Source organism: Erpetoichthys calabaricus, chromosome 13 (assembly GCF_900747795.2).
Source record: "Erpetoichthys calabaricus chromosome 13, fErpCal1.3, whole genome shotgun sequence".
NCBI classification, from domain to species: Eukaryota; Metazoa; Chordata; class Cladistia; order Polypteriformes; family Polypteridae; genus Erpetoichthys; species Erpetoichthys calabaricus.
The window spans coordinates 143761328-143785536 of record NC_041406.2 but is presented as its reverse complement, the minus strand read 5'-3'; the positions used below and the strand labels follow the sequence as shown (position 1 = coordinate 143785536).

Here is a 24209-nt window from a genome sequence, read left to right as displayed (position 1 = left end):
TTATTTATTGCGCTTCTGTAAATAAAGCCAGATAAAGTTCTATCGGAATTTGGTCAACAAAAGCAGAAGACCACGTCAAGTGCGGATGTTGTGATTGAAAAACAAGAAAGTGTGTCTCCTTTCACACCCAGACGGTTTAGTGTCAACAGTCAATGTCACCCACACCTCCATCCATCATAAAGAGCCAATGCTTTTGCAGAAACTGATAAAGTGATGAGCGCTCGAGTGATCCATTAACTCTTGGCAGTGCGTTGGTGCTAATAATCAACACTGGGACTGCACATTCCTTCTGTTTTGATGTATCAATTAGCAGATGTAAAGCGTTTCATTATCTTTGTTTTTCCAAAGCTCACAGGCAGTTGGCTTGATGATTAGTTTTATTAAAGCCATATGCTTCAACTTTTCTGGTTCACCTGGCTCATTTATGATAATATTTGACTTATTTGTGCAGGGATTTGTATCTTGAACAAAATACAGATATGATTCATCTCCAAAACATGTAATCCTGATGTGTTAAAGGAGCTCAAGAATGGGGAATATGCTGTGTTTTGTAAAGTTTAACTAATCTGCCCTCAGATTTGCTCTTTTTGGATATCAGCACATTCGTAGTTTCACACACATGTGTGTGCAAAGGAGACAGTCATTGGGCTTAACTGGATGGTGTATGCCGGTGACAAGAGTTGACCAGGGGCACTAATGCCCTGCCTCCTTCCCAACAGAACCCCGGAAGGGAAGCCTCTCTAATTCTACATTTAGTTCCTCCACAGACACCACTTCCAGACTACAACTACAGCCAGACTCTGACGTCACTTCTGGCAATGTAATAGACACGCACTCCTCTTCCTCTCCTTCCTCAATAAAAACCCAACCTCTTCAGATTCCCAACAGTTCCGTTCTGGACACAGGCTTCTGTGGCTGCTCTGTCTGAGAACTGTCAAGTATACAGGGTGGATGCACAAAACTGTTTGACATCTCTCTGTCTCTCATTACAGTAGCCTCGGATGTGAAGTTCTGTAGAAGAAAAATATGGACGTCTTCTTCTCCTCTGCATCTGAAATCTCCAGCATGACTGTACAGCAAGGTAGGAATAGAATCAATAAATCTGACATGCGCAGTGATTTACAGTCATGCAAATTGAGAGAGGCTTCTTTAGATAGATAGATAGATAGATAGATAGATAGATAGATAGATAGATAGATAGATAGATAGATAGATAGATAGATAGATAGATAGATAGATAGATAGATAGATAGATAGATAGATAGATAGATAGATAGATAGATAGACATTTTAGCATAGATGGCAGGATTAGATAGACAGATAGATAGAATTTGGTATAGTAGGCAGGATTAGTTCCAGCCCCAATGAGGTGTTATACGTATGTATTGTTGTTAGTATAAGAGACCCCCAGTCTTGTTTCTTGTCACACTTCTGTCACAGAGAGGATGTGCAGCATTTTTCATAAATACACTTAGTTTTTGTCTTCATTCTCCTCTTCCTCTTCTGTCTTCAGAGGGTCCTGAAAACATTGCAAAACTGACCCTGTCCTTTTAATTGGCTTGTTTATTTGGTGGGCATCTCTTGAAGTCAGCGGTTCTCAAACTGTGGGGCACGCCCCCTAGGTAACAAAAAAGGGGGCGCGAATGTTGCCATATGTGGCGTAATGGCACTATTCCTGGTGTATCGGCAGCAAAAAATATAGGAATAAATTTTATTAGGGTTTCAAAAAATGTTAGGAGGTGTGATTAGAACTGTTATGAAAACTCGGGTCGCAAATACCTAAAGGTTGAGAAATGCTGTCTTGAAGTGATGTTACCAGCCCACCACACCACACCGGCCATCACAGACTTGTAGAAGATGCGAAGGATGTCACTGCTTACATTAAAAGTGTCCTAAGAATAATCCGCCTGCTTTGCCTTTTCTTCTAAATTTCCTCTGTGTTACAAATCCAGTCCAGCTTATCATTGATGTGGACCCCCAGGTACTTGTAGGAGCACACTCCCTCTACATCTGGCCTCCTTTAAACTGTGCAAACAATGATAATGGTACAAGATAAACATGTAAATCATAATAATGTTAAAAGTGGCTCCTGAAAGGCTGTTCATCTTCTGCCTTGGAGATGGCATCACACACCTCTGTTTAAATGACGTTAGGTGACTTTACTTGCATCATCCCAACACAATCACCTTTTCAAATAAACAATGCAATATTATTGTGCACTGTCAGACACACAAACCACATGAGCGCTTCATTGACTCTGGTCAGGTTAAAAAGGATGAGTTATGGTTGAGAGTGAAACACAATCAATGATAGCCTAGAGTGGAGGACAAAATTTCAGGTGAACCTTTATGTCACTTCTGCACTTATTTTTGAAGACAATCCATGAAAGTCACCATTCAGTTTGGACCCTGCTCCCATCAAGGACAGACCTTTGTGCAAGGACTCCTTATAGAACAAGAGCTTTACTGATGGATGATGCTCTGGCATGCGATCCTCTCTTCTTACAACTGTTAGGGACGGATTGACATCCCAGATGGGATGGACCCTGACCCCCTACTTGGCCAGGAGGCCTTGATACAGAAGGTCAGCAAGGGAGCTGCAATGCTCCCCTTCCGCACCAGGATGCAATTGCAGAAGGACACAGCAGCATCAGCAGCTGCTCCACCAGGGCTGGCCTCCCAGCAGCCATGGAAGGACAAACTGGATGGACTTGACAGCCAGGAATGGTGGGACAGTGGGTAACTGCTTAGTATGGATGGAGTGCCCCACCATACTCTGGGTGGCAGTATGCCACCTGGTGATCTCCAGTATGGATGCCCACAGGGCAGCATGGGAGTTGTGGTCCCATGGGGATACCCAATTGAGTTCTGTGGGGGGCCACCAGAGGGAGCTGTCAGATATTGACACCATAAGTACCGTCGTGGTCCTGTATGACCTAGAAGTGTTTCCCTGGGGCAATAGGTTGTGCACCAGAAGTACTCTTGGGTCAGGCTATAAAAGAAAGCCATCCACTTGACCTGGGTAGTCGGAGATAGAAGAGGGATAGGCAATCCTGGACTGGGGGGAGTGGATGAGAATGCAAAGGAACATATAGGAAAAGGCAATGATCAGCTTGTGCTGGGCAATTGGAAAAGGAAGTCCGTAAAACGTACACTGTGTGTGTGAATAAAAAGCCTTTTATTGACCCAGGACTGCATCACTGGTAGTTGTGTCTAAGGGTTTGGTGCACTGTGGCGGCCCCTACTGGCCACACAGTAAACAACAGCAATACGAAAGGCGACATTACAGGCACATAAAATAAATTCATTAGCTGTGTAATCATTAGTTGGAAGTGATATCGGACTCCACGCTGAATTTCAGTACATACAAAACTAATTTAAATCAAAGACACAAACCCAACACACGTGTGGGAGAAATTCAGTGGTTCACACAGCACATCATCTCCCCCGTCTTTGCATTGCTGTAATAAATGTAGCATACCTATGCAAACCGGAGGACTGGGCTGCCAGTAATATCGATTTTCCACCTGAATGCAGGTAATTTTCATTTCTCCTTGAAGCTCATAACCAGGATCACACTGAAATGTAACGGTGTCACCGGGTTCTCGCCCATCTCCATTTCGACTACCATTCATTGGAACACCGGGGTCACGGCAGGCTGTGGCAACAGAACCTATTGAAAGAAATGGATATAAATAATGGATGTCAAAACTGAGGCCAAAAAACTGGAATATATTAAGAAAAACAGAGCAGCTCAGAATACTGAGGGTGCCACTTTACACCCTTTACACTAACAAAGGAGTATCTGAGATGTTTTAATATTTGTAACACAAATGCAGTGTGAGCAGTACAAGAGATTAAATGAAGTCACAGCAATTTATCTCAGCACAAAGCCATTAGCCTTCTGTTTGTATCACGATGGGTTCTGTAAACTTCATGTTGGTCAAAGGATAAAACGGTGGAGATTAAAAGAGGAAGGGCTTAGGAGTTACAGTCAAGTGAGAAGGTGGAGGGGCACTGGGAGAGGAAGAGCAAAGTCTTGTTGAGAGTTAAGTGAAGAGGAGCGGAGTAGGATGGCAGGGAGGAGACTACCTGGGGACAAAGAGATGGGCAGCACGTGATAAAGGTGAACAAGTTGTGGTAACAGGAGGGAAGGTGATAAAGAAATGTATAGGTAGACAAACCAGAAGGCAAAGAGGGCAGGGGTTGAGAGTGAAAACACGGGCTTGGGGTTAAGGTTAGGGGTAGTTTGAGGAGGTGTGTGACAAAATGGAGGCACAAAATGGAAAGGGAATGATTTTTAGAATAGCGAAAGATAGGAACAGGGCAGGGAAGGGTTTCAGTCAGACAAAGCAGATAAAAAGATGACACTGTGTGGCCTCAGCTCAAGAACAGGAGGAAAGCTGTTGAACGATGAAAATCCAAGGGTAAAATTTGGGCATCGAAGGACTAATTCCAAGAATAAAAAGGGAGGAAGTTTTGAGGCATGGAGAAGAATGAAGAATGGGATGGCAACAGGAGTGGGTGAAGTGTGGAAGAGGATGGGGGGAGAGGGAGTAGAGTGTGTTGCGGAATCAAATGTAGAAGATCACTGAATAAGAGAAAGTATCAGAGGAATCACGGGACAGAGAGACACAACGCTTAGCATTTTATAAATACAGGTAGAGTAGATGTAGATGGAGGTTTAGGGGGTCATTATTATTGTCGCATGGAACTCAATGCCCTCATCAGCCAGGAACTGCCTACACACTCTGGCCATGTGAAGCCGGGCATTGTCCTGCACCAGTAGGAACCCAGAGCCTGCTGAGGCAGCATAAGGTCTGTCTGTCTGTACAACACGGTGGAGGGAGGCAGTGTGATGGCTTGGGCGTGCATGGCTGCCAGTGGCACTGGGACACTCGTGTTCATTGATGATGTGACACAGGACAGAAGCAGCCGAATGAATTCTGAGGTGTTCAGAGACATCCTGTCTGCTCAAATCCAGCTCAATACAGCAGTCACATTGATTCATGATACAGATGGACAATGAGCCAAAACATACAGCCAAAGCAACCCAGGAGTTTATTAAAGCAAAGAAGTGGAAAATTCTTGAATGGCCAAGTCAGTCACCTGATCTTAACCCAACTGAGCAGGCAGTTCACTTGTTGAAGACTAAACTTCAGACAGAAAGGCCCACAAACAAACAGCAACTGAAAGCCGCTGCAGTGACGGCCTGGCAGAGCATTAAAAAGGAGGAAACCCAACATCTGGTGATGTCCAGGAGTTCAAGACTTCAGGCTGTCATTGCCGGCAAAGGGTTTTCAACCAAGTATTAGAAATGAACATTTGATTTCCAGTTATTTAATTTGTCCGATTCCTTTTGAGCCCCTGAAATGAAGGGATTGTGTTCAAAAAATGCTTTAGTTACCTCATATTTTTATACAATCGTTTTGTTCACCCCACTGAATTAAAGCTGAAAGTCTGCACTTCAACTGCATCGGAGTTGTTTCATTTAAAATTCATTGTGGTAATGTACAGAACCAAAATGAGAAACAAGTGGTCTCTGTCCAAATATTTATGGACCTAACTGTAATTATTAGGGCTCCATTTATGTTTGCAACTGCATGTCTGCTTAAACAAATCCACATTTCTATGTGTGCTTGTTCTGTAATTTGTAAAGTTTTACATTTACCTGTTACTTATAGCAGCACTCTGAGCCTGATCTAATAGTGAAAATCAAAATACAAAAATAAACTGCATAAAACTACAAACCAGAGGCCCACCATTACACCTGTGCATACACTGAAGAGTGGACCCCGCTGCGTAACGTCACTGAAGTGTTGTGGCCTAAATAATAAATCAAAGCGAAATGCAAAACTTACTTGAAAACTGAATTGCAAATCCCGACTTGCTGATGTAGAAGTCCGTGTCAAACTGGATTGTGACGACATTGAGGGTGCTGTGAATGCCTTCCGGGAGCAGAGACCCGCTGACTTCTTTAAGAAGCATTTCGTTTTCTGGAGGACCGTCCCAAACTCTTAAAATATCATGCGACGCCTCCGTGTCGAAGGCAAGAAACTGAAGACTGCAAAAGAGAACGAGCCCAGTTAGCAGTTCATGACTTCATCTCGCTTCCATCTGTCGTCCATAACATCCATACCTGTGTCTGCTCTCTCTTTTGCAGAGCTGGAGGGCGGGTAGTTTAAAAATAACCAATAAAATGAATGAAAAAGTCTACACTTTTGATAATAACACATTTCCAGTAGGCATGAGATATTTTGTATCATGTAATTCGATACAACAAAAATTATCGCCAATACGAAATGTGGCCTCATCTAGTGTATCGTATGACAGTACCGCGTGACCAAGAATGAAATGCAAAGGCAAACGGAAATGTCATTCGTCAAAAGTGGTGGAATTAAAAATTGGGTTGAAAAACTTGGCGTAACACGGCCAACTGACTGCACTTTGGCCGAACTGCTATTAGCCGACAGTATAAGGATGAGAAGGGGAACGCTGTTGATGAAAATGTAGACTTTGCTGTTTGTGAAAGTGGGCTGGGACCACAGGTTAAGAGTGTCACATGCACGAGGCCAGATTAGCACCTGCACAGTGTTTGGCGGACCCTGGCCAGGACGCCTGGAAGGAGGAAGGACTGGGACAGGAACAATACCTACCCTGGGCCACGAGAGGGCAGCCACCCTGGTCTACATGGGCAACGAGATCAGAGATTAGAAGCTCAACCCTGTTGGAGCCTGTGGCCACCACCCACAGGATGATTACAGGAACTGAGTACGCCTGGGGTGCTTCCGGAAGTGCTGCAGGAAGATCATCACGGAGCACCTGGAGCACATTCAGGGCCACCTCACTCCTGTAGACATGAGCCGGAGTCGGGAGGAAGAGGACAGAGCTTGCGAGGAGAGGAGTAGAGGCGGCAGAAGAAGTGAGAAAAGAAGGGACTTTGAGCAAATTGTGGCTGTTTAAGTGCATTGTGTGGTGTTGTAAAAGAGAATTAAATGCGTGTGTTTGTTGGACATCTGGTGTCTGTCTGTCTGTGTTCGGGGGCTGAACTTCCACAACAGGCCCCTGGGTGACTTAGCTCCTTAACAGGGAGCTCATCATCCTTTTAAAGGACGTAGCAGCGGACACCGGCTTGTTTAACGCAGCACGGCGATTCCCACTCTTAATTTCCGCATTAGACTCGCTTGCTTTACCCCATTCCCCTCGGTCATTTCACCACACGGACACTTGATCGTTTCATCAAATATGCTTATTGCTGTAAGAGGCTCCCCTGCACACACAAACTTAATTTACTGACATTGCTTCCTCAGACGAGTATGGAGTATCACAACATAAATGCACCGCTCCATCCCCAGGCTTGTTTTCAAATCAGCCCAGTACAAACTTATCACTGAACTGGAGCAGTTCTCGTGATATACACAAACATACCGGGAGCAGCAAGCTGCAGATACTGCAAATCTCACGAGACGCGGGTATGAGAACGAGAACTCAAGACATCGATATGTCGTCACTGATACCGATTCAGAAATTTTATAGTCGTGGACCTGGTCTGGCACTTAATGAAAATGCCTTATCGTGAGGATATTGGGTCATGAAGGTCAAATTGCACAACAAATTGTCCGGTGGGATAAGTATGTGAGCCCCTCAGTCTGTGGTAACTCACACCTTCACATTGCAAAGTGGTTTAGCACAGCGTTTCTCAACCTTTAAGTATTTGCGACCCGAGTTTTCATGACAGTTTTAATCGCGCCCCCCTAACGTTTTTTTGAAACCCTAATAAAATTTATTTCTATATTTTTTGTTGCCGATACACCGCTACAAGTTTTAAATTTCCCTACGTATAGCGAAATTACGACACATATGGCAACATTCGCACCCCCCACAGGTTGAGAACCGCTGGGTTTAACGGGTAAAACAAGTCCAAGGGCGGTAGATCCGGCAAAAGTCTGAAGGGGCAAACCAGTAGATCCAGCAAAATTCTTTTGACCAATTGTTGAATCTCATATTCGATGACACCATTGAAAATTTAGGGGACGTGCATTTAGGACTGAAGCGAGGAAGCTCTTCTTTACTCAAAGAGTTGTGGGACTCTGGAACAAACTACGGAGACATGGAGCCGAGGCAGAAACCTGAACCACTTTTAGAAAAGTTCTGGATGAGATATCAGGACAGCTGAGCTATTACATGAAGAAACGAGTGACAAATGGACCAAATGGTCTCCAGTCGTCTGTCAGATTTCTTATGGTCTTCCTTCTCCCATATTTCAGAGTATGTTAGGTAAATGAGTGACTGGAAACTGCTCACCATGAGTGCATGTGGATGTGACTCTGAAAGCAATGCATGGAACCAAAGGGAGTGTCGGTTCGTTGCAGTACACACTCATGCACACTCGCACTCACTCGTATCCATTTTTATTTTATTCAGATATAAGAAAGTGACTAACCTTACAATATTTCCCGGATCAACTTCAATAATCCATGTACATCGAAGATTGTTGTCATAAGGGAAAGGGTAACCAGGTGACAGGATTCTTCCCGATGATTCACCTTTGAATCTGCCACCACATTCAGCTAAAAAAAAATAATAAAGAGTCATTAAATCGAGTCCATCAAAAATACACCTGGACTAGTAGGATTTCTTCATTCGTAACACCACCTAACATTGAATGAAAATTTCATTCCATCCATCCATTATCCAACCCGCTTATTCCTCACACTGAGTCGATTGCACCTTCAATTTCGTTGTTCCTTTGTAAAAGTGACAATGACAATAAAGATCTATCTATCTATCTATATCCTAACTACAGTGTCACGGGGGTCTGCTGGAGCCAATCCCAGCCAATGCAGGGCATAAGGCAGGAAACAAACCCCGGGCAGGGCGCCACCCTACCGCAGTTACTGTTTGCAAATAATGAAAATTTGAATCATTTCTATGGCTTCCTCTTTCTTTCTTCCTTTGTCCCTCCCATCAGGTGACTTAGAAAAAAAAGAATTTGTGCTGCTAAGCAACCGATACAAATGGGAGGGGCCAGGAGAAAGCTTTGCACCGGAGCCCAGTCCTCGATACGTCGACATGACAAACCCGACGGAATGACGTCCGGAGTAAGTCGGCTACAACAAGATGGCAGCTGAAGGACGAGGACGCCACAGGGTGAGAATCTAGCGTATGTAAAGGACGCCAGAGATCCTATTTTATTGCTTGCATTATTTTTTGAAGTCCTTTGATGTGCTCGCTCCTCTGACCTGCCTTTGTTCAGACTTAAAACTGCGCATTTCTATTTTCTTTTACCTTTCAGATTGGCATGTTGGCACCTTGAGAAGGTTTTCTCATGTAGAGCTCTGCCTTTCCCACAATGAGAAGAAAGTTTAACAAAACCACTAAGGGAGTGCGACCTGCGAGGGAAGCTTTTATCAGTTTGGTGAATGGAAGACCACCCAGAAGGATAATCCTTTTGAGAAGGAGGCAGTTTTCAGATGTGATGGCAGACCTGGCAGGTGTTGAGAAGCCTGGATTTAAAAGTGAGCTGCCATCGGGCCGATCGTCTCCAGAGGGACGTTCATAAGAACTTCGACTTTTCAGAAGCAACTGGCACGGCTTTCAATGAAATATTTGGGAAAACAGAGCAGCTAAACTGAAAAGACAATCTGGGCTGGCGATGTTAAGAACACGATTGAGTGGGCAATGCGAAGGCTACCGGGTTTGGTCAGCGCTGACCATCTTCAGTCGGGCAGTGAAGGATTAACGTGGTCAGCCATTGTGACTTTAATTGACAGCTGATTAAAGAGGGGCACCTTGTCAAGGATGCTCTTATGTTTGGGTCAGGGCCCACCCGTCTGGATTTTGAGCTCTTTTTGCAGTTTTATAATTATCGTTGCTTATGTTAATATCACGATTATGTATTTCTTGGTCAGTTCTGTTAATTGTTTGGTTTGTTTGTGTGAATCCGTACTCTTCCATGTATGGAGTAATATTTTAGACACAAGTAAAACGCAGCTGAATAAACATAGCATGACAATTAATAAGGAAACACAGCACGAAATATGGGCATCGTCACGCATGTGCGTCTGTGGAACTCCCTGCTGGCTCATTCAAGGTAAACGGTAACCCAAAATGTCACTTCACCCGTCAAAGCTGAGTGGGCGGGGTCTAGCGAGTGTTATATTGTAATCGGCATAGAGGGTGTGACCCGCATGACCACGCCCATCCATCTGCTGCCGCTTATCTAGGTCTGAGACGTGAGGGCAACAGTCTAAGCAATGATACCCAGATGTCCTTTTTACCTGCCACCTCCCCTGGGGGGGTACCTAGGCATTGAGGAAGAAAAAAAACATTAAATACTGTAATGATTATAAGTATTTAACTTACAAATACCAATATTTTGTATTAATCATGCTGCAGAGAGCTATGTGATTTTTACTTCTATATGATTTGTTCTTCATTTAGGTAGAAAAAGAATTAAGCTTGTGCACAGAATTATGAGAGTAACTTGCATTCTTTTATGAGAAAATGCTGATCTCTTGATACTAACAGAACATCCTGTGATATTATAAATCAATGTGATATAGTTTTAAGCAAGAATTCAGAAACTTAAGAAACATGTCCCTTATGGATTAATAAATAAGGATCCAAACAAAATCTAATGAAGATATTAAAGCTATAAGAATGTAATTTCTTTATAACTAATGTACTGAACTATAAGAAACTGCTTTAAACTGGTCTTGTGTGTGTGTGTGCAACCAACGCTAAGCTCAGACACTCCGCAAAGAAAACTCATTTCTGCTAATTTTGTCTTTGATCTCCTACTTTTGGTCACTACCTATCATTCGTGGTAAGAATTTACATCAACCAGTAAATCGAGAGCTTCACCTTTCGGCTCAGCTCCCACTTCACCACGAATGCCTGGCACAACGTCTGCAGAACTGAGTATCAAAACAAACAAAATAATAATAAAGAATCAGAATCAGCTTTACTGGCCAAGTATATGTACACATACAAGGAATTGGACTCTGGTTTTACCTAGTATTGTCCCTGATGCTGTGAGATTGACTTAAGTGTTCATGAGAGTGATGGCCTGAAGAAAGAAACTGTTCACATGTCTGGTAGTTTTGGCGTACAGTGCTCTGTAGCGCCTACCAGAGGGAAGAAGTTGAAAAAGGTTGTAACCAGGGTGTGATGGGTCTGCAATGATGTTTTCTGCCCGTTTCCTGACTCGAGATCTGTATAAGTCTTGAATGGAGGGCAGATCAACACCAATGATTTTTTCTGCAATCCTGACTGTCCGTTGAAGTCTGTTCCTGTCCTGTTTTGTGGCTGAGCCAAACCAGACTGTGATAGATGAACAGAGAACAGACTGGATTACTGCAGAGTAAAATTGGATGAGCAGCTCCTGAGGCAGGTTGAACTTCCTGAGCTGGCGCAGGAAGTACAACCTCTGCTGGGCCTTTTTAACAATTGTGTTTATGTTTAGTTCCCACTTTAGGTCCTGGGAAATTGTGGATCCCAGAAACCTAAAATTTTCCACAGCAGACACAATGCTGTTGAGTAGTGTGAGAGGGGGCAGCACTGGGGGGCTCCTCCTGAAGTCCACTGTCATCTCCGCAGTTTTAAGCTTGTTCAGCTCCAGGTTGTTTTGACCACACCAGAGGGCCAGCTGTTCGACCTCTCGTCTGTATACAGACTCGTCACTGTCCTTGATGAGGCCAATGACTGTCATATCATCTGCGAACTTCAGGATTTTAACAGACGGGTCTCTTGAGGTGCAGTCATTTGTGTAGAGGGAGAAGAGCAGAGGAGAGAGGACACATCCCTGGGGGGCGCCAGTGCTGACTGTTCGTGTGCTGGATGTGATTTTTTCCAGTCTCACTTGCTGCTTCCTATCTGTCAGGAAGTTTTTGATCCACCGGGAGATGGGAGCTGGTACAGTGAGCCAAGTGAGTTTGGTGTGGAGGACTTCTGGAATGATAGTATTGAACGCCGAGCTGAAGTCCACAAACAGGATCCTAGCATATGTCCCTGGAGAGTCGAGATGTTGCAGGATGTAGTGCAGTCCCATGTTGATTGCATCATCCACTGACCTGTTTGCTCGGTAAGCAAACTGTAGGGGGTCAAGCAGGGGGTCTGTAATGTCCTTCAGGTAGGTCAACACCAGTCTTTCAAAGGATTTCATGACCATGTTGTAAAATAAAAAGAAGGATTCAAGACCCCAGCTGATGCGGCCTTGTTGCCAGGTGTATGACCACTACGGAAATGAAGACTACCATGCTGTTGCGAAGAGATGTGCACTCAGAAGGGAGAGCTACGTAATGGCACTGACAAATTGTATCAGGCTGGGGACAAGTCACCGTCACTATGAGCTGGCTTCAGAACCGACTGAAGGGGAGCTTAGACAGATGGCAAGGAAAATAAAGAAGCAGAGGAATTCCATATAGGGCAGCAACAGCGAGGAGCTTAGCAAGATACACAACAGAGCGATGAAAAGAATTCAGATGGCACTTTGTGCCGCATTGGTGTTAGCAGTGGGATGAGGATAAAACCTACCATTCCATTTAGCAAAGAGTCAAGTGCTACGGAGACCTAAAATGGATTTGCTGGTCTGTTCTGGGCTGTTGTGGGATGTAAATCTATTGGCAGTCGGCACTACGATATATTTAATGGTGAAATTCCCTGCTTTGTTTATCACGTACTTCCTCAGATAAGTGCACTAATCCATTGTTTTATGAACATCTGCACTGATGAATGGCTCAACTAAATATTTCGTTTTCCTTTCATCTTCCCGGGACTGTTGGTCCTTGTTAGCCTTGTGCTTTCTGACGCTGCCCTGTTTTGTATTTTTATGACTCTAAGCTCCCAGTTTATTGTCGTCGGCTGCATGTGGCCCAAAGATAACTTGCCCATTGAGCAAAACAAATGAAATCGGCCCGTATGCCATTTACCTCTGGCACATTGATTTGTCGACAGACATGCGACGTGACATTTTCACCGTCTATCTTTTGCTGCACGTTTTCAAAACGATCAGCCACAAAACTAATTGTTGTGCCACAGATACCTTGTAATTAGCCTCTAATTACATAATTAATCATCTCCTCATGCCAGGAATCACGTGATGTATGAGGGGCACTGCGGAAAAGTGGATGAAATCGATAGTGACACTCTGTTGGCTGAGCCTATCAAAAAGTAAATGAATTAAATAAATAACGTGGCCTCTACTCACAGGGGATTAGGGTTCTCAGCTATAGTTGTTTAAACGCCATGAGAGAACTTCATAAATGATAGTCATGTGATTTTCTAACCTACTCAATCTAGACCAGCGTCTCAGGGTCTCTCACAGGTAGCATGGGGTGCAAGGCAGGAACACAACTTGACCAGGGCATCAGTCCATCACAGGACGAACACTCACCCACATATCAAGGGCCAGTTTAGTGCCCCCAAATCACCTAACCTGCATGTCTTTGGACTACAGGAGGAAACTTGAGCACCCGGTGGAATCCCACGCTGACACAGAGAGAACAGTAAAGGACTCTGAAGAGGAGTTTGAAGAAACCAGGACTGGAATTGGCCGTCTGGTCAAACTGAAGAAATGGGCTTGAGAATTAAGGGCCTTGGTCAGGGAGGTGACTAAGAACCCAATAATCACTCAAACAGAACTTCATTAATCCTCTGCTGAGATGGGAGAACTTGCTTGAGGGACAGCCGTCTCAGCAGCACGCTTAGGATGGAAGCCACTCTTGAGTATATGGCGTGAGGAGTGTGAGGAGGAGATATACTCTGTGGTCTGACGAGACACAAATGAAACTCTTTGGGCAGAACTCCAGGCACAGCCGGTCTCAAGTAGAGCTCATCACCATCTTGATGCCATCCTTACAGTGAAGCGCGGGGTCTGCAGCTTCATGCCATGGGTGTGCTTCTCAGTGGCAGGGGATGGGCAACCGGTCTAAACTAACGAAAGGACGAATGAAGCTAAATCCAGAGGGGGTCCTTGAAGAAAACCTGCATGAAACCGTTCAGCAGACAATGACCTGAAGAATAAGGCCAAGACAATGGCAGATTTGCCTCAGAAGAAGTCTTTCAGTGTCCTTCAGCGACCGACTTGAACCTCACAGGACGTCTGTGGAGATACCTGAAGATGGCACTTCACAGATACATCCTGTCCAGTCTAATGGAGACTTGAGAAGATCTGCCAGGAAGAATGGAGTCAGCTGCCCAAAGCTTTAACCCAAGGTGGACCTGCTGCCAAAGGGGCTTCTAGAAAGTACTGGACTAAGGGTCATCATCAAGAATGAGAGGTTTCACTTTTTGATTTTTAATAAATTTGCAAGCCTTTCTGGCCGCATGTTTTCACTTTGTCATTTATGGCTTATCGAGTGTAGATTAATGGGCAAAAATGGCCAAGTTATTGATCTACAATTAAGTCCACAACACAATAAAGCATGCAGACAGTGAAGGCATCTCAATACTTTCTAAGTCTGCTGTATGAAGTTCTCAAACCTACAAATCTAATTTAAGATTGCTGGATACAGGAACTGCCATCAGAAGTATCAGGAATCAACCTGGAGCCCCCTAGGACCCCCCACCTCCCCAGCATTAACTTACTAAAGAAAGGCCACAAACTTAATTTATGCCAAAGAAGAAGAAGTGAGGAGCTGAGTAATAATTAAATGGAAAGCAGCCCCCCAGGGGTCAGGCTGGAAGCGTCCACTGACTCGTGCAAAGTGATAAACTAAACAAATTATGAGCCGTCTGCCTGTTAGGGAAAAAGACAAAAGGTGCAGGTTCAGCCGACGACGTCTGCCGTGTTCCACACAAGTCGAGGGTCTCAGAATAACTGGATGAGCTGATCGATTTCCTGACCCAACTCTGCCCCTACCAGTTCCTAAAAATGGGCGATGTGGTTTGTCATTGTGCATGGGCTCAAAAGTTGATGTGGTGGCCGTTTATGACATTTTGAAAATTGACTGATTGCAGGATTCTTTCTCTGCAAACATAATCAGAACAAAACTTTCTCTTGTTAGGAGGCAGACATGCTAGATGAAGGTGCGCCAAAGATGTCCGGAGCATCTGCTCAGTGAACCTGGCTACAAAAATTCCACCAGTATCCATGCCAGATATGAACATTGGAGCAAAATATGGATTCTGTTTTACTGAGTAATGCACAGAGCAAGGCCACAACCCCAATTCCAATGAAGTTGGGACGTCGTGTAAAACGTAAATAAAAACAGAATACAATGATTTGCAAATCCTTTTCAACCTATATTCAATTAAATACACTACAAAGACAAGATATCGAATGTTCAAACTGATAAAATTTATTGTTGTTTTGCAAATCTTCACTCATTTTGAATTTGATGCCTGCAACACGTTCCAAAAAAGCTGGGACAGGGGCGTGTTTATCACTGTGTTATATCACCTTTGTTTGGCTCCTGTCTGGTTTTTGGCTACCGGAGATGGTAGACAATCCTTCATTACCTGGTGTGAAACCATCCTGGAAAAACATTCCGTGTCTGAGGGGGACTCTCAGTGCTCCTCCTTTCCTTGGGGTCCTCCTGTGTGCCTTCTGTTTCGATTGTGTTTGACCGAACAACCGCAGCGAAACGGCCCAGTCAGACCGACCAATCGGATCACTCGGTGGGACTTGAGACACACACACACAGAGATATTTATGTTTTATTATATAAATGGCTACAGATAGTCCCACAGAAGCAGCAGCACAGCCCTGATGACACAACTGCCTGAGGGTACACAGTTGAGGCCTTCTCTCTCACCCATAGACCAGAGGATGAGACCTTCTGCCAATGGACTATTTTAGTCAGGCTTCATTAGGGAACTCGGACTCAAAGTATTGAGACGCCTTCACTTTCTGCACGCTTTATTGTGTTGTAGACTTAATTGTAGATCAATAACTTGGCCATTTTTGCCCATTAATCTACACTCGATAAGCCATAAATGACAAAGTGAAGGCATGTGGCCAGAAAGGCTTGCAAATGTTTTAAAAATCAAAAACTGAAACCTCTCATTCTTAATGATGACCCTTAATTCAGTACTTTCTAGAAACCCCTTTGCCAGCAGGTCCACCTTGGGTTAAAGCTTTGGGCAGCTGATTCCATTCTATCCTGGCAGATCCTCTCAAGTCTCCATTAGACTGGACAGAGCTCCACAGAGGAGAGCAATTTGGTCCAAACACACGCCAACTTAGCAGCAAACAAGAGAGGCGCCAGAGGACGTTGATGCATTAAACGGGACACCCAGCCAGCTCTTTGTTGTTTCATATGTTACAATATACAGTACGCTTCTAAGTACACTTTGGTGGCAATTGGGTGAATGACAAAGCCCAGAAATGCCAACTGAGGCGCCCTATTTAATTCTAGCAAAATGAAAATGGAAACAGCACGTGATGGTGTGACCTCAACAGCATATGTTTAGCCAAAAGAAAACAGCCTTGACTTGTGAATGTTAGCCACCCTTTGGCATACATCTTGCTCATGAGGGAGCTCCGTCTTACGGTTAGATCAGTCCAACAGGAGGCGCCCTCTTTCTGGGTTTTAGAGCGCGGACTCCGTTGCCCTCACATGGCAGCTTCTCGGAGTTGTAGAAGGGAAAGGGAGCTGACATGATTAGTGACAGCACCCCCTGGCATCCCGGGGTGGTTTGACATTCCTCTGATGAGCCCAGAAAGCGCTCCTCCAATGTGCATGCACAGCTGTCTACAGTATCTATACAGACATATTGTACATACCACACTGCAGTCGTGCACAAGAGCTCGGTAAGCCTCCTGTCAGGAATGACTACAAGCTTACATGACGAAAGGGAAAGAGTTTGACACCTCTGCTCTCCTCAATGATGTTTCTGTCCTCAGTTCGAGAAGAATCCTCTCCTGAAGGTGACTCATGACATCTGTTTACCGCACTCACCTTAACTCCTCTTCTTCCAACCATGAGAGGATAAAGGAGGGAACACCACAAAGATGTCGCCATCATCTATCCAAACAACTACCTGAAGTAAAGCCCTGACGTCGACCACTCGGTAGATACGACAGAGACGTGTGGGTTCGGTTAATCAGTGATTCTGCATTAGCCCAAGTGTGAGTAAGCCTGTCTAGCCAGGCGTTTGGCTTTGTGACCAGCCCTGGAGTGACATGCTCCTGCAGCCCTTCATTAGATGATGCAGCTTTGAAAATGTTCGGCTATTTTCGGAGGCCTTTTCGAATGCCTAGAAAGTTAAATTCCCTCTCGCATTATCTTTATGCTCAACGCTTGCATTTAGTATTTCAGCGACCCTGTTTGGAGAAGATATGAATTTAAGGGACTCCTTGTCAAAACAGAATGTGATTTGAGAACAAAAAATAAATTGAGTCTGGGCTTAGAAGAACTCCACAAAGAATTGTATAGCAGCTGCCCCTCTGCTAGCTGAATGGACCCCCTTGACAGGCTGAGCTAAACAAAGCCAGCGCCTCAGCAAGTCCCACAAGCCTGTCACAAAAGACGATGAAGTGATACAAGCAAGCAATGGCTCCCGGCTTTCTCAGGCTTCTCTTTGTGCTTGCCTGAGGGGGTCAAATGGCAGGTTTGTGCTTTCAGATGGGAACATTCACAAATCAGCTCTGGAAATTAAGTGCCAATGGTGAATTAATTCAGCAAAATGGAACAATAAATAGTTATGGGAATCTGCCAATCTATCTAATGTATAGAGATCAATACACGTCTATCTATCTATCTAATCCTGCCTACTATACCAAATTTTCTCTCTTTCTTTCTTTCTCTTTCTCTCTTTCTTTCTTTCTTTCTTTCTTTCTTCCTAGTCCTACCTACTATACCAAATGTTTTCTATTCATAATATTCATAATTAATATTGTTTTTATCAGTATGCTGCTGCTGAAGTATGTGAATTTCCCCTTGGGGATTAATAAAGTATCTATCTATCTATCTATCTATCTATCTATCTATCTATCTATCTATCTATCTATCTATCTATCTATCTATCTATTATATAGTGTCTTTCACATCTATCTATCTATCTAATCCTGCCTACTATACCAAATTATTTCTATCTATTTATTTATCTATCAAATTTTCAAACCCTTCCGGTCACATGTTTTCACTTTGATCTTATGGGTTATCGAGTAATAATAATAATCCATTTTACTTATATAGCGCCTCATGGTCAAGGCAGTTGCAGATTGATGGGCAAAAATTGAACATTTATCCATTTAAAATGAAATCTACGACACAATAAAGTATGCAGAAAATGAAGGGGTTTGAATACTGATGGAATCTACTGGAAGACCAAAGTCTGTGTAGAAACTGTGTAGACACACTTAGGAAATGCTGTGATGTGTGGGGCTGGACGTTCATCTGAGTAGTTATTATACTACTAGCTGTACTAGCTGTGCTACCGGTTTAAGATGGTTGAAATCTAAGTAATCAACTTTGATCCCAGTGTTGACATTTGCAGTGCACCATCTATGGGAATGCATTTTCTAATGCATGTTGTGATAAAGTAAATTGCATTTGTCTTTCCAACAGATGGTGCATAAAATGTATTACTACAGATGTTTGTAAGGTGCCATCTCTAGGAATGACAAATGCGATGAAAATGTTTCTGTTTTATACAATCTGGTATGGAATTTGTAAAAGCTATGCTAACATTTGTGATGCTTCATCTGTTGGAATGGTTATTGCAATGCATAAGTCTTTGTTGGTTGCCATTTGGTATGGGATTTGTGAAAGCACTGATTATGTTTGTGATGCATCATTTGCTGGAATGACACATGCAATGCATTTTATTTCTAAAAATATGTGTAATGCGCCATCTGTTGGAATGACATTGCAATATATTTTATTACTAAAAAGGTTTGTGATGGGCCATCTGTTGGAATGACAAATACAATGTATATATCTCTTTTATATAACATTTGGTATGGGATTTGTGAAAGCAGAGATAATGTTTGTGATGCATCATCTGCTGGAATGACAGTTGCAATATATTTTCTGAATAAAATTGGTTGCGATGAGCCATCTGTTGGAATGACAAATACAATGCTTATATTTCTTTTTTATAACATTTGGTATGGGATTTGCAAAAGCACTGTCAATGTTTGTGATTCACCATCTGTTGAAATGACAAATGTGACGTATATATCGCTATTATATGCCATTCGATATGGGATTCATTAAAACAGTGTTAATGTTTGTGGTGCACCATCTGTTAGAATGACAAATGCAATTAATTGCATTACTACAAATGTTTGTGATATGCCATCCGTTGAAATGATAGACACACACCAACTGGATGGACACACAGATACACAGACACTTGTCTTTTTATTAAGGTGGGTGAGGCTTTGAGAGAGCTAACTGGGCAGCAGCTTCAGGTGACGATGGAGTGGCTGGCTTTATGAACTTGTCACGTGATACAAAACAATGGTGAGTATCAGATGGGGAGGCTGGACAGCAGGAATCGAGGATTCAGGTATGTTGGGGAGAAACATATGGCTCTAGTTTCCTGAGTGAAATGTTCTTGGATGACCTGACATTTTCTTGGTAGAAAAGGAGATCTAGAAGGGAAGGTCTAAGGTGGCCTTTGAGCCTCATAAGGAATATGAACCGTTCATGTAATGTGTAGTTTTGTTTATTTCAATGCAATTTGAACAGTAAATGGATAGTTTTTCAAGAATATTTAAGAAACACACTCTTTTTAAAGTTTTGAGACCCTTATGTCAAGTGCATGATGGGATGTTTCCATGGATTTGAGAATTTATTTGCACAATAAATCTTTTATTTTTGGCCTTCCTTACTTCGCTGGTACCGGTCCTGTCATTTGGTGTCAGTGTGCTGCTGATACTTAAAGTTCAGAAGGCGGGCTGTCACAAGTGCAAATAAGGCAGGAATGCCACCCATTGTGTGCCACTATGCCACCACCTAATTGTCACCAAGTGCAGAAAATGACAAGACACAGAACTCGCATTCGTTCGAAAGTCACTCGCACTGAAATCTCCCGTGTCACCTTCTTCTGTTGTTTTTGCTCCATAATCCCCGCTACACAATATTTTCATTTCTTTATTCATCTGGATGTAATATTAATAATGCAGTTAAAAAGAGTCACCTTGCTGAATAATTTAAAGGGTTGTTAATTTATCTCCTTCAGGAGTATGAAAGAGAAGAACTCAAAGGCGGATAAAGCAAACACAATTCAGGTGTCTGCTGCGGCCACACAGCCTCACTCAATAAAACAGAAATTCAATTCCGAAGCGTTTATTTGAAGAGATACACTTTCACTTTATACTGGAGGTAAGCAGCAGCTTCCGTGATATCTCTCAAATTTGCACAAAACACGGGGAAGGCCTGTAAACGTCATTTTCCTCTCGTTTTCCGCTCAAAGCACTTTAGATTACTGCACACTAAACTCCGCTTTACAAGCAGCTGCAATTCGGCTCAATTGAATCACACCCAGGGTGTCCCTGGGAAGAATCTGAAAGGAAATCCCCAGTCGTATTTAGTCCTGAAAAGACTCGCTTGAAAAGAAATCAGCGCCTCGCTTGTCAACATGCCGCGAAAATTCCACGGCTTGTTTTCCGGGGGGTGAATGTTAAGGCGCATTAATATTAACAGTTTTCAAATTACACAGCTTGTTCTGCATCTAGTGGCACTCACAGAATGTCATCGACAAGTCCTCATCCATCCCTCCTGCCATGCTGGCATTGCCAGTCCTGCCGATTACAGGAAAGAGCTTTCTGTGCTGCCAAGAAAAGCAATCACTCTTGGAAATCGGCTTCCTCACCTCACCTCGGGTCAATCCCACCATGAGCCCACTGCTGCCAGAGAACCTGAAAACATTAAAATGACTCTGGTGATGTGATCATTGGCTTAAAGGGGTCCTCCATCCCAAATACGATTGCTGGCTTAAAGGGGTCCTCCATCCCAAATACAATTGCTGGCTTAAAGGGGTCCTCCATCCCAAATACGATTGCTGGCTTAAAGGGGTCCTCAATCTCAAATACGATTGTTGGGTTAAAGGGGTCCTCCATCCCAAATACGGTTGCTGGCTTAAAGGGGTCCTCCATCCCAAATACGATTGCTGGCTTAAAGGGGTCCTCAATCTCAAATACGACTGTTGGGTTAAAGGGGTCCTCCATCTCAAATACGATTGCTGGGTTAAAGGGGTCCTCCATTTCAAATATGATTGCTGGCTTAAAGGGGTCCTCCATCTCAAATACGATTGCTGGCTTAAAGGGGTCCTCAATCTCAAAAACGATTGTTGGGTTAAAGGGGTCCTCCATCCCAAATACGGTTGCTGGCTTAAAGGGGTCCTCCATCCCAAATACGATTGCTGGCTTAAAGGGGTCCTCAATCTCAAATACGATTGTTGGGTTAAAGGGGTCCTCCATCTCAAATACGATTGCTGGGTAAAAGGGGTCCTCCATCTCAAATACGATTGCTGGCTTGAAGGGGTCCTCCATCCCAAATACGATTGTTGGCTTAAAGGGGTCCTCCATCCCAAATACGATTGTTGGCTTAAAGGGGTCCTCCATCCCAAATACGATTGTTGGCTTAAAGGGGTCCTCAATCTCAAATACGATTGTTGGGTTAAAGGGGTCCTCCATCTCAAATACGATTGCTGGGTTAAAGGGGTCCTCCATCTCATATACGATTGCTGGCTTGAAGGGGTCCTCCATCTCAAATACGATTGCTGGCTTAAAGGGGTCCTCCATCCCAAATACGATTGTTGGCTTAAAGGGGTCCTCCATCCCAAATACGGTTGCTGGCTTAAAGGGGTCCTCCATCCCAAATACGATTGCTGGCTTAAAGGGGTCCTCCATCCCAAATACGATTGCTGGCTTAAAGGGGTCCTCCATCTCAAATATGATTGCTGGCTTAAAGGGGTCCTCCATCCCAAATACGATTGCTGGCTTGAAGGGGTCCTCCTTCTCAAATACGATTGCTGGCTTAAAGGGGTCCTCCATCCCAAATACGATTGTTGGCTTAAAGGGGTCCTCCATCCCAAATACGGTTGCTGGCTTAAAGGGGTCCTCCATCCCAAATACGATTGCTGGCTTAAAGGGGTCCTCAATCTCAAATACGATTGTTGGGTTAAAGGGGTCCTCCATCTCAAATACGATTGCTGGCTTAAAGGGGTCCTCCATCTCAAATACGATTGCTGGCTTAAAGGGGTCCTCCATCCCAAATACGATTGCTGGCTTAAAGGGGTCCTCAATCTCAAATACGACTGTTGGGTTAAAGGGGTCCTCCATCTCAAATACGATTGCTGGGTTAAAGGGGTCCTCCATTTCAAATATGATTGCTGGCTTAAAGGGGTCCTCCATCTCAAATACGATTGCTGGCTTAAAGGGGTCCTCAATCTCAAATACGATTGTTGGGTTAAAAGGGTCCTCCATCCCAAACACGGTTGCTGGCTTAAAGGGGTCATCCATCCCAAATACGATTGCTGGCTTAAAGGGGTCCTCAATCTCAAATACGATTGTTGGGTTAAAAGGGTCCTCCATCCCAAACACAGTTGCTGGCTTAAAGGGGTCATCCATCCCAAATACGATTGCTGGCTTGAAGGGGTCCTCCTTCTCAAATACGATTGCTGGCTTAAAGGGGTCCTCCATCCCAAATACGATTGTTGGCTTAAAGGGGTCCTCCATCCCAAATACGGTTGCTGGCTTAAAGGGGTCCTCCATCCCAAATACGATTGCTGGCTTAAAGGGGTCCTCAATCTCAAATACGATTGTTGGGTTAAAGGGGTCCTCCATCTCAAATACGATTGCTGGCTTAAAGGGGTCCTCCATCTCAAATACGATTGCTGGCTTAAAGGGGTCCTCCATCCCAAATACGATTGCTGGCTTAAAGGGGTCCTCAATCTCAAATACGACTGTTGGGTTAAAGGGGTCCTCCATCTCAAATACGATTGCTGGGTTAAAGGGGTCCTCCATTTCAAATATGATTGCTGGCTTAAAGGGGTCCTCCATCTCAAATACGATTGCTGGCTTAAAGGGGTCCTCAATCTCAAATACGATTGTTGGGTTAAAAGGGTCCTCCATCTCAAATACGATTGTTGGGTTAAAGGGGTCCTCCATCTCAAATACGATTGCTGGGTAAAAGGGGTTCTCCATCTCAAATACGATTGCTGGCTTGAAGGGGTCCTCCATCTCAAATACGATTGCTGGCTTAAAGGGGTCCTCCATCCCAAATACGATTGCTGGCTTAAAGGGGTCCTCAATCTCAAATACGATTGTTGGGTTAAAGGGGTCCTCCAGCTCAAATACGATTGTTGGCTTAAAGGGGTCCTCCATCCCAAATATGGTTGCTGGCTTAAAGGGGTCATCCATCCCAAATACGATTGCTGGCTTAAAGGGGTCCTCAATCTCAAATACGATTGTTGGGTTAAAGGGGTCCTCCATCTCAAATACGATTGCTGGGTAAAAGGGGTCCTCCATCTCAAATACGATTGCTGGCTTGAAGGGGTCCTCCATCTCAAATACGATTGCTGGCTTAAAGGGGTCCTCCATCCCAAATACGATTGCTGGCTTAAAGGGGTCCTCAATCTCAAATACGATTGTTGGGTTAAAGGGGTCCTCCAGCTCAAATACGATTGTTGGCTTAAAGGGGTCCTCCATCCCAAATACGATTGCTGGCTTCAAGGTGTCCTCAATCTCAAATACGATTGTTGGGTTAAAGGGGTCCTCCATCTCAAATACGATTGCTGGGTAAAAGGGGTCCTCCATCTCAAATACGATTGTTGGCTTAAAGGGGTCCTCCATCTCAAATACGATTGCTGGCTTGAAGGGGTCCTCCATCTCAAATACGATTGCTGGCTTGAAGGGGTCCTCCATCTCAAATACGATTGCTGGCTTGAAGGGGTCCTCCATCTCAAATACGATTGCTGGCTTGAAGGGGTCCTCCATCTCAAATACGATTGTTGGCTTAAAGGGGTCCTCAATCTCAAATACGATTGTTGGGTTAAAGGGGTCCTCCATCTCAAATACGATTGCTGGGTTAAAGGGGTCCTCCATCTCAAATACGATTGCTGGCTTGAAGGGGTCCTCCATCTCAAATACGATTGCTGGCTTAAAGGGGTCCTCCATCCCAAATACGATTGTTGGCTTAAAGGGGTCCTCCATCCCAAATACGGTTGCTGGCTTAAAGGGGTCCTCCATCCCAAATACGATTGCTGGCTTAAAGGGGTCCTCAATCTCAAATACGATTGTTGGGTTAAAGG

The 24209-nt window shown here is 44.0% G+C and overlaps 1 protein-coding gene across 2 annotated transcripts in view; it reads right to left on the bottom strand.

Moving 5' to 3' along the window:
- Positions 1–24209, bottom strand: part of csmd3b (CUB and Sushi multiple domains 3b) — a 1253873-nt gene that overhangs the window by 179769 nt on the left and 1049895 nt on the right. For both annotated transcript variants that reach the window (XM_051936007.1, XM_051936008.1), the window contains exons 25-27: positions 8443–8569; positions 5861–6063; positions 3481–3672 (exon numbers count right to left, since the gene is read on the bottom strand). In XM_051936007.1, the coding sequence (XP_051791967.1) occupies positions 3481–3672; positions 5861–6063; positions 8443–8569 (522 nt within the window). The remainder of the gene's footprint in view (positions 1–3480; positions 3673–5860; positions 6064–8442; positions 8570–24209) is intronic.